At 38.5% G+C, this 17,582-nt stretch overlaps 1 protein-coding gene across 4 annotated transcripts in view; it reads left to right on the top strand.

The window, feature by feature from the left end:
- RARS2 (arginyl-tRNA synthetase 2, mitochondrial) overlaps nt 1-17,582 on the top strand; it is a 72,013-nt gene that overhangs the window by 14,525 nt on the left and 39,906 nt on the right. For 3 of the 4 annotated variants that reach the window (XM_025383749.1, XM_025383751.1, XM_025383750.1), the window contains exons 2-4: nt 1,863-1,936; nt 7,202-7,304; nt 8,651-8,734. In XM_025383749.1, coding sequence (XP_025239534.1) covers nt 1,863-1,936; nt 7,202-7,304; nt 8,651-8,734 — 261 coding nt within the window. The remainder of the gene's footprint in view (nt 1-1,862; nt 1,937-7,201; nt 7,305-8,650; nt 8,735-17,582) is intronic. The other variant, XM_025383752.1, reaches the window with a different exon arrangement.

The raw sequence follows: 17,582 nt of genomic DNA, 5'->3' as shown, positions 1-17,582 counted from the left end.
ATATGTGTGTTACTCTGTTCTCATACTGCTAATAAAGACATGCCTGACACTGGGTAATTTATAAAGGAAAGAGATTTAATTGACTCACAGTTCAACATGACTGGGAAGGCCTCAGGAAACTTAGAATCATTGCAGAAGGGGAAGCAGACACATTCTTTACATGGCAGCAGCAAGGAGAAGTGTCGTGTGAAGGGTAGGGGAAAGCCTCTTTTGAAACAATCCGATCTCGTGAGAACTAACTCACTGTCACGAGAACAGGATGGAGGAAACCACCTCCGTGATACAGTTATCTCCACCTAGTCCCTCCCATGACGTGGGGATTTTGGGAGCTATAATTAAGATGAGATTTTGGGAGGAAATACAACCAAACCATATCAATATGGCATAGAGGTTGAGTATAGGTTCCGGTTTTAGATAGCCTGTATTCACATCCTAGCTTTTCTTTCCACTTAGGCAAGTTAAGTAAATTCCCTGTACTTCAGTTTCATCATTTATAAAATGAGGGTTGAAATAGTAGGAAAGCCTGGGATTGTTGCCAGGAAAAATTAAGGCACTTAAGACATGCCTGTCACATAGGAATAATTCAGGACTGGTGCCGTGGCTCACTCTTGTAATCCCAGCACTTTGGGGTGCAGAGGTGGGAGGTTTGCTTGAGGCCAGGAGTTAGAGGCCAGCTTGGTTGACATAGCAAGACTGTCTCTATAAAAAATAAAAAATCCGGCTGGGCATGGTAATAGTTGGTAATAGTGTTGGCCTGTAATCCCAGCACTGTGGGAGGCTGAGGCAGGTGGATCACCTGAGGTGTTGAGACCAGCCTGGCCAAAATGGCAAAGCCCCGTGTCTACTAAAAATACAAAAAATTAGCCGGGCGTAGTGGTGTGCGTCTGTAATCCCAGCTACATGGGAGTCTGAGGCAGGAGAATCGCTTGAACCGGGAGGCAGAGGTGGCAGTGAGCCGAGATCACGCCACTGCACTCCAGCCTGGGAGACAGAGTAAGACTCCGTCTCAAAAAAAATAAAAAATAAATCATTCAGTACATGGGAATGTCTCTTCCACCTAACTTTATCCAATTAGGGCAATAGTTCACAACTCTGGCTATGTATTAGGAGTCGTGCAAGGAGCTTTTAAAAAATACAAATCCAGCAAGGCACTGTTCCTCACACCTGTAATTCCAGAACTTTGGGGAGTTGATGTGGAAGGATCACATGAGGCCAGGAGTTCAAGACCAGTCTGGGCAACATAGCAAGACTCTGTGCTACAAAATATGTGTATATAACACATCCGCCCCTACTATTCTAATGATTAAGCCTTTGATAGGGATGGGGATCAGATTTTCCCTATTATTTACTTGTTTATTTGTTTATTTGTAAATGCCATGAGGTTTTATTTTTTATTTTTATTTTTTTTCCATCTGTTTTGTTCACTGCTGTATCCCCAATACCTGGAATAATGCCTGACACATTAAGTAGCCACTCAATATTTTTTTAATGAAAAAAAATGAATTATCTGTGGATTCTCAGTGGTTTTATCTCCTCGCTTGCCATAATTTTTTTTTTTTAATTTACAAAGGTAAAATTCATTCTTTTTGCTGAACGGTTCTATTAATTCATGGTCAAATCCTCCCCTTAACCCTTGGCAACCACAGATTTATTCTTCATCCTTAGAATTTTGGGTTTTCCAGAGGGTCAAATAATTGAATCATACACTGTGTACCTTTTTGAATCTGGCTTCCTTCACTTGTAATGCATTTGGAGCTCATTCGTGTTAAGCATATTAATAGTTTATTCTTACAAGTGGTATTCCATTGAATGGAACAAATATGTCAACAATCTTGCACTGTTTTATTCTTTTTGATCTTTAGCTTTCCAGAGTGTTGAATCTTCCACCAGAAAACTTGATCACGTCAATATCTGCAGTTCCAATTTCCCAGAAAGAGTTAAGTATAATATGCTTGTAACAATCTAAAATGTTGCTGACTTTGTTGTTATACCAAAAAAGCAAAAAAGAATTGTTACTCTTCAATTTGTGGAATAGTCCTTGAAATTAACTATAAGATATGATTCATTATATTCAACCTATTACTCCTATTGACTTTAATAAAATTAAAATCTGTATTTTAAATACTCTGATATGGCAGATTATATATTCTTATGTTCATTATTTTTGTTATGATAGTAACTGTAATTGTAGCAAAGTCTTTGGGAACGAGGTTCAAATTCAATTCTGTAACAATAAATAACTAAAATTGTAGTTAGAATCTCAGGGTTTTTGAAGGGATATTAAAGATTGTACAACCATCTGGTGCTTGAATACTGTTGTACCATATTTATCTACTAGGTTTTTACTGTTGTGTTTGTTTATTGAGTTTCCTTTTGAGTACTCCCAGTGATAGAAAACTGTTGGTTAGGACTACACACAACTTGTAGTTGCTTTCTCCGTTATAGAGAGATAATCTCTTTGTGAGTTTGGTCATCCTAAAGATTCTTGTTTACCATTTGGGTAGAAAACAGCAATTCGTGGATGAAGTATTCTCTGTCAATTAATAATGACAAAAAAATTAGCTACATAGTAGGCATTTAAGCCCTAAGCTTTGAAAAGAAGTAAAGATATAATTACCAGTACCATTATGTCCTTGTATTTTATTACTTAACTTTGTCAGGACTTTAAGAGTAGAATGAATATTCTTCTCAGGATAGAACAAAGAAGTAAGTGGAAAAGAAAGAGAAAGGCTACGTTTGGCCTTCTAGTAAAAGCACCTTTAAAATGGCCCACTGCAGCTTTTTATATATATTGACTTTCTGTAAGAGAAGCAACCACCACCAAGAGGATCTCATGATTATATGTAAATAGATGTAACCTTCCAAACTAGTTGCCTGTTTCATAAAATCTGTAAATGACATTCTGCATAATAAGGGAAATGTTACTGGTTTGGTGTTTATTTGTTTTGAGACCAGGTCTCATTCTGTTGCCCAAGCTGGAGGGCAGTGGTGTGATCTCGGCTCACTGCTGCCTCAAACTCCTGTGCGCAAGTGATCCTCCCATCTCAGCCTCCAAAGTAGCTTGGACTACAGGCTCACGCCACTATGCCTGGCTGACTTTTTTGTATTTGTTATAGGATGGGGTTTAGTCATGTTGCCCAGGGTGGTCTTGAACTCCTGAGCTCAGGCAATCCACCTGTCTTGGTCTCCCAAAGTACTGGGATTACAGGTATGAACCACCACACTCAGCCTGTTTGTTTCTGTTTTCATTTGATGTGTCAAAGGCCTTTAAGAAGCTGAACCATCGTGGCCCATCTTTTGAAGAGTATTTCGTTTGCCTGCTTCCACTTTAACAATCTGAAGTATTGACTTTAGTTTATAGAAAATAAATACTGGGGCCAGGCGCGGTGGCCCACGCCTGTAATCCCAGCACTATGGGAGGCTGAAGTGGGCAGATCACAAGGTCAGGAGATCGAAACCATCCTGGCTAACATGGTGAAACCCTGTCCCTACTAAAAATACAAAAGATTAGCCAGGCATGGTGGCACGTGCCTTTAATCCCAGCTACTCGGGAGGCTGAGGCAGGAGAATCGCTTAAACCAGGAAGGCAGAGGTTGCAGTGAGCCGAGATCTCACCACTGCCCTCCAGCCTGGGTGACAGAGTGAGACTCTGTCTCAAACAAACAAAAAAAAAGAAAAGAAATATTGGGGAGGGCCTCAAGATTTTTCTGGCCTACAAATCTGAAATTCTTCGTATTAAGTTTGCTTAAAACAAAGGGAGCCTTTACTGCTTTGCCATAATAAATTCAGGTTTCCTTTACAGTATGTAACTAAGCCTACCTGTTTGGTATTTCTGACTTTATTCCAGAATGTTTATGAGTGCCAGGAGAATTAAGAAATACTATTTTTGTTAACATGGTTTAATTAATATAATGAATTACTTTACTCTGATCTAATTCTGTTGATTTTATTTTCTGTCTACTATCTGATGGTAGTAAACAGAATTAACAACTTTATTATAAGCCAGTGGCTATCAAGTCTGCGGATTTCACGCTGACCAATATTACAAATCCTCAGACATAGTGAGAAAATAACTATTGCTTAAAAAAATTTTTTTTTTAAGTATAAAGAATGAACATACAGGGACTAGTCTAATGAACCCTATGTGTGCCCATCACTCACCATCATCTGTATGGGTCCAGTTGTTTGTTTGTTTGTTTGTTTGTTTGAGACGGAGTCTTGCTCTGTCATTCAGGCTGGAGTGCAGTGGCACGATCTCGGCTCACTGCAACTTCCGCCTCCAGGGTTCAAGTCATTCTTCTGCCTCAGCCTCCCCAGTAGCTGGGATTACAGGCACACACCACCATGCCCAGCTAATTTTTGTATTTTTGGTAGAGACAGGATTTCACCATGTTGGCCAGGCTGGTCTCGAACTCTCGACCTTGTGATGCACCTGCCTTGGCCTCCCAAAGTGCTGGGATTACAGGCTTGAGCCACTGTGCCCGGCCCAGTTTTGTTTCTCTTACACCGCATCCACTCTCCGTGTCCACTTTTTTTTTGTTTTTTTTTTTTTTTTTTTGGAGACAGGATCTCGCTCTATTGGTCGCTGAGGCTGGAGTGCAATGGCAGAATCATGGCTTACTGCAGCCTCGACCTCCCAGGTTCAAGCTATCCTCCCATTTCAGCCTGCCAATTAGTTGGGACCAGAAGCGCAGGCCAGCACACTTGGCTAATTTTTTAAATTTTCTGTAGAGACAGTGTCCACCTACGTTGCCCAGGCTAGTCTTGAACTCCTCAGCTTAAGTAATTCTCCCACCTTGGCCTCCCACACTAGAATTATAGGCATGAGCCAGTGTGTTGGGCTCTCCTCATCCACAGTTGTTTATTTTGATATCTACTGCATTTCATAGCCTAGATGTTTTGCCTTTTTAAAGGTTTTTTTTTAAATTTATTTTTCTATTATAAAAGCAAAACAGATAATCTTCTTAAGGAAATTCAGGAAAATACAGAAGAATAAGAAAAGATAAAAGCCCTCAATAGTCTTACTATAGTAAGACAACTGATTTTAGCAAGTTGATGTACTTTTTACTTTTTTCTTGCCTTTAAAAAGACATAGCTATAAAACTACATAGAAATATGTAAGATTTTTGAATCCTTTTCCTGACATAATTCTTTTTTTTTAATGAATATCTCTTTTAACAATGTTGTAACATTCCCTTGATAGACATTTAGATTGTTTTCATTTTTTAATATGAATTTTTTTCTTAGAGATTGGGTCTTGCTATGTTGTCTAAGCTGGTCTTGAACTCCTGAGCTCAAGCAGTCCTTCTGCCTTGGCCTCCCAAAGTGCTGGAATTACAGGCATGAGCCACTGTACCTGCCCAAAGTATAATACATAGTAGGCTGCTGGTTGATGTATTAAGGCTCAGGAAAATTCTTAATGGTGATTGTAGACTAGGTTTTTAAATGTGATGTTAACCAGAAGTCACACAGGAATTTTTAGTTATTTCCCTGAGTTTCATAAGTGTTAATGAAGGAAATAATTTGTGCCTCCTCAAAAATAAGTCTTTTCATTCCAGTGACAGATGGGCTGGATAAATAATGTTTCAACCCTCTTACTCTGCCTATGGAGTCTCATTCTCTAGTTCCATATTAAACACCAGAAGATAAATTAATGTGAATAGTTGTAATAGATGCTTATATGTTGATTTAAAAAATTTTTTTTGCACCTTGAACTATTTCAAACCTACAGAAAAATTCATAGAGAATGATGTAATGAGTACTCTCATGGTCACTTTCTAAGCCGTCAAGTCCTTTTTCCAAATGTACTTTAAGTCTTATTTTGTAGGGAAAGGAAGGACTTTTGATTTTTATTAAGCATTACAAATAATGTTGAAATCACTGATATGTATTTGTTTGACTTCATTCCCTACCCTGCTTTCCTAGAGAGAACTGATCTCATGATGCAAATGATTTATTTTCACTAATCAGTTGCTTTGTGTTTGTTTCTTTGTTTTTGTATTGTTTTTTCACCTACCCAGTGAAAAGAATAAATGGCATTGTCTGTCTTTTTAATGAACTGCTGAGTGTTAAGAATAATATTCTTCTTTTTCTCATGTCGAAACTCAAATTACAACATTTAAAAAATACATCATTTGGAGGTCAGTGGAAGGGTTTAAATGAAGCACACCTTTGGAGTAGTAGAGGAAGCATTGTAGAAGAGGTCAAGAGACCTGGGCCCTTTTCTCAATCTGTGTTTATTTGCCGTAGGATTTTAAAGGAGACGTTTAGCTTGCCAGGCATCAGTTTTCATGTCTATAAAATCAGGTGACTGCTCTACCTGTTTCACAGAGATACCATAAAGCTACATTTGGGTAAGAGAAGAAGAAGAATTTTTTGAGATGGGGTCTTGCTCTGTCACCCAGGCTGGAGTGCATTGGCACGATCTTGGCCAATGCAACCTCTGCCTCCCGGGTTCAAGCAATTCTCGTGCCTCAGCCTCCCGAGTAGCTGGTGTGCGCCCCCATGCCCAGCTAATTTTTGTGTTTTTAGTAGAGATGGGGTTTCTCCATGTTGGCCAGGCTGCTCTCAAACTCCTGACCTTAAGTGATCCACCTGCCTCGGCCTCTGAAAGTGCTGGGATTACAGGCGTGAGCCATCGCACCTGGACAGAAGAGGAAGAATTTTATAAGACGATAAGAAAAATATTCCAAATAAATACTAGGTTATTTCTAATTTTCTTGGTTTTAATTTTGTTTTTTTTTATTTATTTTATTTTATTTACTTTTTTGAGACGGAGCTTCACTCTTGTCACCCAGGCTGGAGTGCAGTGGCGTAATCTTGGCTCACTGCAATCTCCACCTCCAGGAGTCAAGCGATTCCCCTGCCTCAGTCTCCCAAGCACCTGGGACTATAGGTATACACCACCATGCCTGGCTAATTTTTGTGTGTGTATTTTTAGTAGAGATGGGGTTTCACCATGTGGCCAGGCTGGTCTAGAACTCCTGACCTCGGGTGATCTGCCTGCCTTGGCCTCCTAACGTGCTGAGATTACAGGCATGAGCCACCGCTCCTGGCCCCTTGCTTTTAATTTTGAAAGTACACAGAACACCTTATTCTGGTAAAGGTATGTCTCAATAGAGAACTCATAGTGATGAGTCTTTGTTACACAACTAATTCTTTTAAGGTAACAGGTCTACCTCGTTTCAATGTCTGTCTTTAGAGAAGTAGCTGATTTTCAGCTTTCTGTGGATTCTTTGTTGGAAGAAGACAATGACCATTCAAGACCAGATATTCAAGTTCAAGCCAAGAGACTAGCAGAGAAGGTACTTTAACACTATTACCTTTTTGACATTGTAATAAACTTGTTATTTAAAAAAAAATACTCTGCAGGCTATCTCAGCCATAATAGTGAATTTAATAGTGTTTCTTTGTTCAAGGCATCTTGTGTAATATAATTTAAATTCATTTTAGCCACATACTATAAGGTTATAATGATTTTTCAAATTAGTTATAAAGCATTCCTCTTGAGCTGACATTGTTCAATTTTTTGATTAACCACTTACAGGAAGACTGAAGTGTTAATTAAATTTACACATTGAATCTGGATGGACTTTTGAATTTAGGAGAACAAGCTTGATAAATTAGAGCAGTGAGTTGCAATTTTTAAAATGAGTTTTTGAAAAGATGAACATTAAAATATGAGAAGAATTGATTAGATGTAAATAGAATCATGATTACAGAGAAGAGGTGGTTAGATGATTATAATAAGCCTCTTTCATTTCTAAGTTCTCTGATGGGTTTGATATCTAAAAGAGGAATTGAAAGGATTGTAAGGAATTACTAAATATAAATTGTTAGTGTAATTCCCTCAGAAAAGGCAGATATGTTGGACAAGCATATTAACATATGTCACAGAGGCAGTGTCTGGGAACTCTAAAGAATTGGAACAATGAAAGTCACTATCATAGAAAGAGATGCTTATTTACAGGATGAGTATGATAAAGGAGCATTGGTAGCTTAGTAAATATTTATTTGATCAGAAAATCACTCCCAGATATTTACCAGGAATAGAATTATTCAAAATATAATAATTACTTCCTTTTCCCCATTTCTTATAGGTTCTTAAAAATAAAGACTAGTTGCTCTTTAGTGACAGCAGATAATCTCTTCAAGTTCCATAGGTTTTTCATGAGAGGGGTTCAGACATCTAATAGGTTAAAAAGTGAAGGCATATGCATAAGACGAACTATCTAAATTACATCTTATCTGTTGGTGCAGGTGCTTTAGCGTAGACCCTGACAGAATGTCATGTTCTGTGGCTCTCATGAAAGCTAGGTGAGATAAAAAGTGTTCATCGTATGTCAGAGTAGATAGAATATGGGTAGAGTGATTTTTCTTACTTGTTAAAAGGTGAATTTGAGGGGAGGGAAAGGGAATGAGGAAGAGAGAGACTAAATACAGAATAGTATGTTAATTGGGAAAAAAAGAGAATGTGTTTACTTAAATAGAATTATGGAACTAAAGAGATTGCCTAAGAACTAGGACCCGATATAGGGACCAGGAAAGATGACTGACTTGTGTCTTTGTAAGCCAAAAATAGTATTAGAACTACATATCTCATTAGGCCTATTATATAACATACCTACTTTGTGCGATTTGTTCTTTTCAGCTAAGATGTGATACAGTGGTGAGTGAAATCAGTACTGGTCAAAGGACTGTAAATTTCAAAATAAACAGAGAGCTCTTAACAAAGGTAAGAATAAGTTAATATCCAGCCATTGTGCTTTCATTCTCTCTGCTTCAGCCACAGTGGTCTTCCTCCAGTTCTTAAATTCATTATACCTCCTTTAGCCTCAAAACCTTTGCACACACTGATCCATAACTTGGGGAGTGCCACCCCGAGTTAACACCTGCTCATCCTTTAAATCTTGATATTTCTTTGGCAGTACCTTTCTGACCCCTTCATTTATATGCTCTCGTAGCACTGTACAGTCATATACCACATAATGACATTTCATACACAGTGTGTATAGATGATGGTCCCATAAGACAATATCATATTTTTTCTGTGTTTAGATATATTTAGGTATACAGACACTATTGCATACAGTATTCAGTACAGTAACATGCTGTACAGATTTGTAGCCTAGGAACAATAGGCTATAACATACAGCCTAGGCGTGTAGTAGACTATATCATCTAAGTTTATAGAAGCACTTGGGAGGCCGAAGCAGGAGGATCACTTGAGCCTGGGAGTTCGAGACTGCTCCTGGCAGCATAGCGAGACCCTATCTCTACAAAAAAATTTAAAAATTAGCCACACATGGTAGTTTGCGCCTGCAGTCCCAGCTACTCTGGAGGCTGAGGTAGGAGGATCACTTGAGCCTGGGAGGTTGAGGTTGCAGTGAGCTGTGATTGTGCCATTGCACTCCAACCTAGGTGACAGAGCAAGACCTTTTCTCAGAAATTTCAGTGGCCATGAATTTTCAAGCTTTATTTCAATTAACAAACTAAAGAATTTTTTTCTAATTTGAGGATACCCATTAGCTCACTTATTAAAAATATTCCCAAATCCTTCTCAATTGACAATGCAGGGACAAGGGTCAGGGCTTTGAAGTCCAGCTACTCTTTCGCATAGGGGAATTCTTCCGTATTGCAGCCTTGAGGATCTGAATCTTAGTGGGAATTTGATTAAAGGAGCAAGCAGTCTGCTTACAGTTGCCCTGCTTAGTGTCACAGTAAAGCCAGATCCTAGAGCAGTGAGCACTCATGTTCAGAAAAGGACTATTGAATGTACCTCTACTATGTGTTACAATTTTAATGATAATTCTTCTTTACTCAAAACTTAATTTATTCTACATTTGGCTGTCAACCTAAAAGGAGGAAACTGAGGCAAAATTAATATAAGTAGAGAGTTTACTTGGGCCAAACTTAAGGGTTGCAGCTGAGGAGCATAGATTCAAGTTGCCCTGAATATACCCTTTGATCGGCAGCAGTTACAAGTGGATTTTTAAAGGGAAAGAAGAGGGAGTTTGAGTTGTTAACCAGAATTTACATTAAAATAATGTAAACTATTGATAGGCTGTATATTTTTCTTTGTATCACAAATTCCAGTAACATGAAGATAACGTGTGAGGCAGCTAGTTGGGAACAAAATCACATAAAACAATTGTCCCCAGCCATATGAGGGAGAGTTTGTGCATAACTGATGTCTGATAGGCATGTCTTTCTGGGCCTGCATACCTCACATAGCTGAGATTACTCTGAGCTATTTTTCTTTTCTCAAGCTTATAGCATCTGCTTTTCTCACATATTGTATCTCTAGTTTTATAATTTTAACTGTTTTACAGTCCATTTTTTAATAAGTAGGATAATACTCTAAAATAATAAAAGTAAATACATAAATCACTAACGTAGTCATTTATAATGAAGTATTATGTACTGTACATAATTGGATGTGCTATACTTTTATACAACTGACAGTGCAGTAAGTTAGTTTACACTATAATTTTTAGGTCTCAGATGGTGGTCCTTTGCATGGTTTTTTTTGAGACGGAGTTTTGCTCATGTTGCCCAGGCAGGAGTGCAGTGGCACGATCTTGGCTTACCGTAACCTCTACCTCCCGGGTTCAAGCGATCCTCCTGCCTCAGCCTCCCCGGGTAGCTGGGATTACAGGCATGTGCCACCATGCCCGGCTAATTTTATATTTTTAGTAGAGACAGGGTTTCTCCATGTTGGTCAGACTGGTCTTGAACTCCCAACCTCAGGTGATCCGCCCACCTCACCCTCCCAAAATGCTGGGATTACAGGCGTGAGCCACCACGCCTGGCCATCATTTGCATGTTTAATGGATTTTTCAGATCCCATCAAGAAAAAAAATTCAACTCTTGTTAGGACCAACAAAGAATTAATAAAGCTTTGCTTGAGAAGTAACCATAATGGCATTGCGAAGAACTGTCACTTTGGTACCAAACTTCTACCTGTCAGTAGCTTGCAGTACTTTCAAGAGAAACTGTAACTTCAATTAATATTTAATTGTTAAAAGGGAAAAAAGAAAGTATGATCTAAACTAAATAGAAAAAATGCAAACAAAACCCTCTTTTCTTAGGGATGCTTCAAAAATACACAATGGATAACATCATTTTATTTTACACTTTTCAGTTTGCCAAGTTAAACTTTGCATGTTTTACCAAAAGTAAAAGAAAAAGATACTCATTTAAATGGCTCCAGTTCTGCTCCAGTGGCTGCATCTATTTCACTAATAGACGTTTTTCCCATAGGCAGTGGATGCATTCAAGTCACATGTAGTTTCTGTAAATAGGAATGAATGATTTTAAGCACTTTTCAACTGTTGACCAAAGAATTAACAGGTAGGGTAGTAGTGATAACTTCCTTATACATAGGGAGGTGAGTGATGGCTTCCTTGGTAGTCCTGATCAGAGCCAAAAAGAAATAATTAACCAACAAAGAGTTAGATAAAATAACAAAACTTGTCTACAGAAAAAGACAATGGTGATAGACAAAGTACCAGTTAATTGGAATATTCATTAATTGCTAAGCATTCCAAAAAGTGAAACCTTTGAAAGATTTCATTCTAATTAAAAGCCTTTTATGCACCAGTATTTACATTACTGAATACAACTTACGTTTAAACATACATACTGATAAATAGATGGGCCTCTAGCTTATTCATCTGTTAGAATATCTGGGAACATTTGTAACTCACTGACATTCTGCAGTTAAAAGCTTTCATTTGATTTAATAAATCTGCTTATTATTTGCCAGAGTCTAAATTACTGAGATCTAAAGATAAAGTGGCTTGGATCTCGACCTCAAGGAGCTTGCAATGTAAAAGAAAAGCATAAAAAAAACCTCAGTGTAACATGTAATGGAAACAATAATGTGACGAGTATTATAATGGTGGCATATTTAAGATGCAACCTTAGTGTAAAAAGGGGTACATATATGTGTATCTTGAAGAAGGGACATAACCTTGAATTGGAATGAAGATTAAAAATATATCTGGGAGATACAAGAACAGGCATTCCAGGCAGAGGGGATGGCTTGGGACAGAGTACAGATAGTCAGAAACGTGGCATCATCTGGAAATTAGCAGACAGTTGAGAGTATGGTTTGCGCATAGATGGCATGGGGGAGGATAAGAAATTAGTGTGAAAGGCCTTCTGTTCTTTGCATAAGAGTTTCAGCTTTTTCCTATAAGTCATCATTTTCCATGTTATGTGTATCACAGGCAGCACGTATGATGATTTTTGGTAGTATAGCAGTGAAACTTATTTCATTTTAATAGATATTTATTGGCAGAAAAACCTAGCACTTCGAACTTGTGATTTTTATGGATGTGCCTTTTTTTTTCCTGTTTTTTTGAGATAGGGTCTTGCTTTGTCACCCAGGGTGGAAAGCAGTGGTGTGATCATAGCTTATTGCCGTCCCAACCTCCTGGGCTCAAGCGATCCTCTCGCCTCAGCCTCCAGAGCAGCTAGGACTAACAAGCGCAAGCCTCCATGCCCAGGCAGTTTTAAAAATTTTTTAATAGAGATGGGGTCTTCAACAGGCTGGTCTTATACTCCTGGCCTCAAGTGATTGTCCTGCCTGGGCCTCCCAAGCATGAACCACCATGCCCAGCCTATGGTATGCCTTTAAACAAATAAATTTCAAAAAAGTTCAAAAAAAAACAAAAGTGATAGGCGTGTGTCAGGTAAAAGTCAGATTATAAATTGATAAATATATTTTTAAATTTCTTTTTTTTTTCCTTTAGAGATGGAGTCTCTGTCACTCAGATTGGCGTATAGCATCATCATCGTAGCTTACTGCAGGGCTTGACCTGCTGGGCTCAAGTAATCCTCCCATCTCAGCTTCCAAAAGTAGCTGGGAATACAGTCACAGGCCACTACACTTGGCTACTTTTTAAAAAATTTTCAGTGATGGGGTCTTGCTATGTTGTACAGACTGATCTCAAACTCCTGGCCTCTAGCAGTCCTCCCAGCTCAGCCTCCCAAATTGTTGGGATTGCAGGTGTGAGGCACTGCACCTAGTTGATAAAATCTCTTAAACCGTTCGAATCATTGAAGGGTTTGAATAAAATAGACTCGATTAAATGTATATGCTATGTAAAAAGATAGGTGTTATTGTTTTATTATATAGTCATGTGTTGCTTAACAATGGGATACATTCATAGAAATGTGTCCATAGGAGATTTTGTTATTAAAGAACATCATAGTGTACTTACCCAAACCTAGATGATAAAACCGACTACAGAGACCTAGGCTATAAACTTGTACATCATGTAAATACCAAATACAGTATTTGTGCAATTGTGACACAGTGATATTTGTATCTTAACCTATCTAAACATAGGAAAGGTACAGTAAAACTACAGTATTAAATATAAAAGATGCTATACCTGTATTGGGCATTTACCGTGAATGGAGCTTGCAGGACTGGAAGCTGCTCTGGGTGAGTGAGTGATGAGTGCATGTGAAGGCCTCGAATATTACTGTACACTACTGTAGACATTACAAACACTGTACACTTAGGTTACAATGGGTTTATAAAAACATATTTTTCCTTGTACCATAACTTCAGAATAAAATAACAAAAATTTAAAAAAATACTTTTCTTGGCTCGACATGGTGACTCACGCCTGTAATTCCAGCACTTTGAGAGGCTGAGGCAGGAGGATCACTTGAGCCCAGGAGTGCTGGGGCTGCAATGAGCTAGGATCACACTGCTGTACTCCAGCCTGAGTGACAGAGCGAGACCCTGTCTCTATTTTTTTTTTTTTTTTTTTTGAGACAGAGTTTCACTCTTGTTGCCCAGGCTGGCGTGCAATGGCACAGACTCAGCTCCCACCTCCGCCCCCCAGGTTCAAGCGATTCTCCTGCCTCAGCCTCCCAAGTAGCTGGGATTACAGGTGCACGCCACCATGCCTGACTAGAGACCCTGTCTCTAAAAAAATAAATATTTTTCTTTCTTCAATAATAAATTAACCTTAGCTGACTGTAACATTTTTATTCTGTAAACTTTTTCATTTTTTAAACTTTTTTCTTCTATTTGTTTTTCTTTATGTCTCAGCTTAATTTTTTAACTTTTGAACTCTTTTGTAATAGCAGCTTAAAACAAACACATTATACAACTGTACAAAAATATATCCTTATTCTGTAAGCTTTTTCTAATTTTTTTAATTTACTTTTTAGACTTTTTTGTTAAAAGCTAAGACACAAACACATTAGCCTCAGCCTACACAGGGTCAGGATCATCAATATCACTGTCTTCACCTCCACATCTTGTCCCACTGGAAAGTCTTCGGGGGCAATAACACATGAAGCTGTCATCTTCTATGATGACAGTGCCTTCTGGAGTATCTCCTAAAGGACCTGCCTGAGGCAGTTTTACAGTTAATTGTTTTCAATAAGTATAAGGAGTACACTTTAAAATTATGATTTAAAAATATAGTAGATTAAATACATAAATCAGTACAGTCCTTTATTATTATCAAGTATTATGTGGTGTACATAATTGTATGTGCTATTCTTTTATAAGACTGGCAGCCTAGCCTAGTAGGTTTGTTTACATCAGCGTCACCACAAACATGTGAGTACTGCAATGCACTAGGCATTATGACCTGCTGCAACATTGCTGGGTGATAAGAATTTTTCAGCTCTGTTACAGTCTTAATGGGACCACCATTGTATATATGTGGTTCATCATTGACTGACACATTGTTATTTGGTGCGTTACTGTAGGTGTTGTTTTTGCAGTGGTATAGCTGACAGATGAGGACCTAAACCAGGGTAGAAGAACCAGTTATTAAGTAACTGTAACGATATTTAGGAGATAATACACATAGGACCCGGTGATTAACAGGTGACTAATTACAGAGGTTGAGGGAATAAGGTAAATGTTCGGGACTCCTAGGTTTCTGAGTAGGTTAGTTGGGTGAGTGGTAGTGCAGTTTGTGGAAATAGACAGTGTAGATGGAAGAACAAGTGTATTTTCTGTGAAATGCCTGAGAAGCATATCCAATCAGTCTGTAGCACTAGAGAGATTAAGTAGTTAGAAGTAATTAGTATTTGAAGTCTTTTTTTTTTTTTTTTTTTTGAGATGAAGTTTTGCTCATGTTGCCCATGCTGGAGTGCAGTGGCGTGGTCTCAGCTCATTGCAACTCCCATCTCCCGGGTTCAAGCGATTCTCCTGCCTCAGCCTTCCAAGTAGCTGGGGTTACAGACATCTACTACCACACCCGGCTAATTTTTAGTAGAGACAGAGTTTCACCATGTTGGTCAGGCTGGTTTTGAACTCCTGACCTCAGGTGATCTGTCTGCCTCAGCCTCCCAAAGTGCTGGGATTACAGATGTGAGCCACCATGCCCGGCCAAGTATTTGAAGTCTTAAGGTGACCTGAAAGTGTAAAATAAAAAGCTAGAAGCAAGAATGGAACACAGAGTGCAGAGTCAAGGGCAGATGGTGGAAGAAGAGCCTACAAAGGAAATTGAGAAGCAAAAGTTGAGAGAGAATGGTGTCTTTACAACCAAGGAAGGAGGATAGTTGCAAGAAGGGAGTAGTCACCAGCTAAAATGGTATTTGAAAAGTGGTTACTCCTGAGGAAGGAGGGAAGGAATTAGGATAAGGACAGATGATCGAGAGGGACTTCAGCCTTATCTTAAATGTTCAATTTTTAAAAAATTAATAATGTTGCCTTTTTGTTGTTTGTGCCAGGTAAATCAGTAGATAGAGGGTAATTGTCAAAGATAATTCTAACTTACTATGATTAACTGTTGTGGAGTCTGCCATTCATTACATAAAAAGAAGAAGTGAAAGATTTGTAGACTTTCCACTTAGAATAATCTGAATCTGGATTTCTTCTTACTGATGTATTCGTTTCATGTATGTTCTTGGACTAATAATACTGGGTCTCTAGTTTATGACAGACAATATTCTGTATACTGTCTATATATTGTATTAATCCTTTATCTGTTTCTTATTACACAATGTGAATCAAGAGAATATTATTTTCTCTATGTCCTTGTGCACATACATACTATTTCTGAACCTTAGTTTTGGATCCATTAAGTGGGAAATGTTGCCCATCTTTAAGATTATGAGGCTTAAAGACAATGGGTACGGTAGAAGCAGCTGGTCTTGGACCCAGCACTTTATGCTTCTTAAATGTCAATTGTTAGGTACTGGCTGCTGCTCCCTTCTCTGCTTGTTCCATTTAGAGACCATTTTAACCAACTCTTTGATAATAAAGTTTTTCACAACATAAGCCACATTTTTAAGACTCAAGATGCATTTTGGGGCCAGGCATGGTGGCGCACGCCTATAATCCCAGCACTCTGGGAGGCTAAGGTGTGAGGATCTATTGAACCCAGGAGTTCAAGACCAGCCTGGGCGACAGAGCAAGAGACCCTGTCTATAAAAATAAAATAAATTTTTTTTTTTTTTTTTTTTTTTTTTTTTTGAGATGGAGTCTCGCTCTGTCACCTAGACTGGAGTGCAGTGGTGCGATCTCGGCTCACTGCAACCTCCGCTTCCTGGGTTCAAGCGATTCTCCTGCCTCAGCCTCCCAAGTAGCTGGGACTACAGGCGCATGCCACCATGTCTGCTTAATTTTCTTTTGTGTGTGTGTGTTTTTTTAGCAGAGATGGGGTTTCACCATGTTGGCCAGGATGGTCTCGATCTGACCTCCTGATCTCCTGATCCACCTGCCTCAGCCTCCCAAAGTGTTAGGATTACAGGCGTGAGCCACTGTCCCCTTCCAAAAAATTTTTTTCTTTAATTAGCTGGGTGTGGTAGCATGTACCTATAGTCCCAGCTACTCTGGAGGCTGAGGTGGTAGGATTGCTTAGGTAGGAAGATCACTTGAGTCTGATTGAGGCTTCAGTGAGCCCTGATTGTGCCACTGCACTTCAGTCTGGGAGACAGAGTAAAGCCCTGTCTCAAAAATGTAAAAATAAAAGTAAAATATAGATGCAGTTGGGGAAAGAAAACCAACTGATATGAGTAAACAAAAGTTCATCACCATTAACAAAAAATAAAATGAATTTTGTGAATTATATACCATAGTTCTATGTTAATAACTAAAAACTAACCTGGAATATGTTTGGGAAGTTTCTGTGAGATTTCCTTGTTTCTTACTTGTGTAGCCAACAGGCATTATACATTTTTGTCTTTTTCCTACTATTACTTGTAGTCTTTAATATCACAAAAACTGCAGCAGCATGCAGCAGTTAACAGGTTAGCTGTGAAGTTGCAAAAGTTCTTTTCTGCACAACTTAACCCCTCAGTACTTTTCTTTCTTTATTTGTTAAAATAGTTCTTATCTCTAAGACTGTCGTGAGGAGTAAGTAAGTTAATGCATATAAAATGCTTGGAACAGTGGCTGGCACATCGTATGAACTCAATAAGTATTAGATTATGCTTCTGGTTTTGTTGTTCATATTTACTGTGGGACTTTTGGCGGTTACTTAACTTCACCAAGCTTCAGTTTCCTTCTCTGTAAAATACCTACATAACTGGTTACTATAAGGATGAATAGACATGGAGTATAAAAGGGCACAGCATCCTTGTAAGTGTTAACT

The sequence above is a fragment of the Theropithecus gelada genome, chromosome 4 (genome assembly GCF_003255815.1).
Source record: "Theropithecus gelada isolate Dixy chromosome 4, Tgel_1.0, whole genome shotgun sequence".
Lineage (NCBI taxonomy): Eukaryota > Metazoa > Chordata > Mammalia > Primates > Cercopithecidae > Theropithecus > Theropithecus gelada.
The sequence above is the reverse complement of the archived record's forward strand: the minus strand, read 5'-3'. Positions and strand labels throughout refer to the sequence as shown.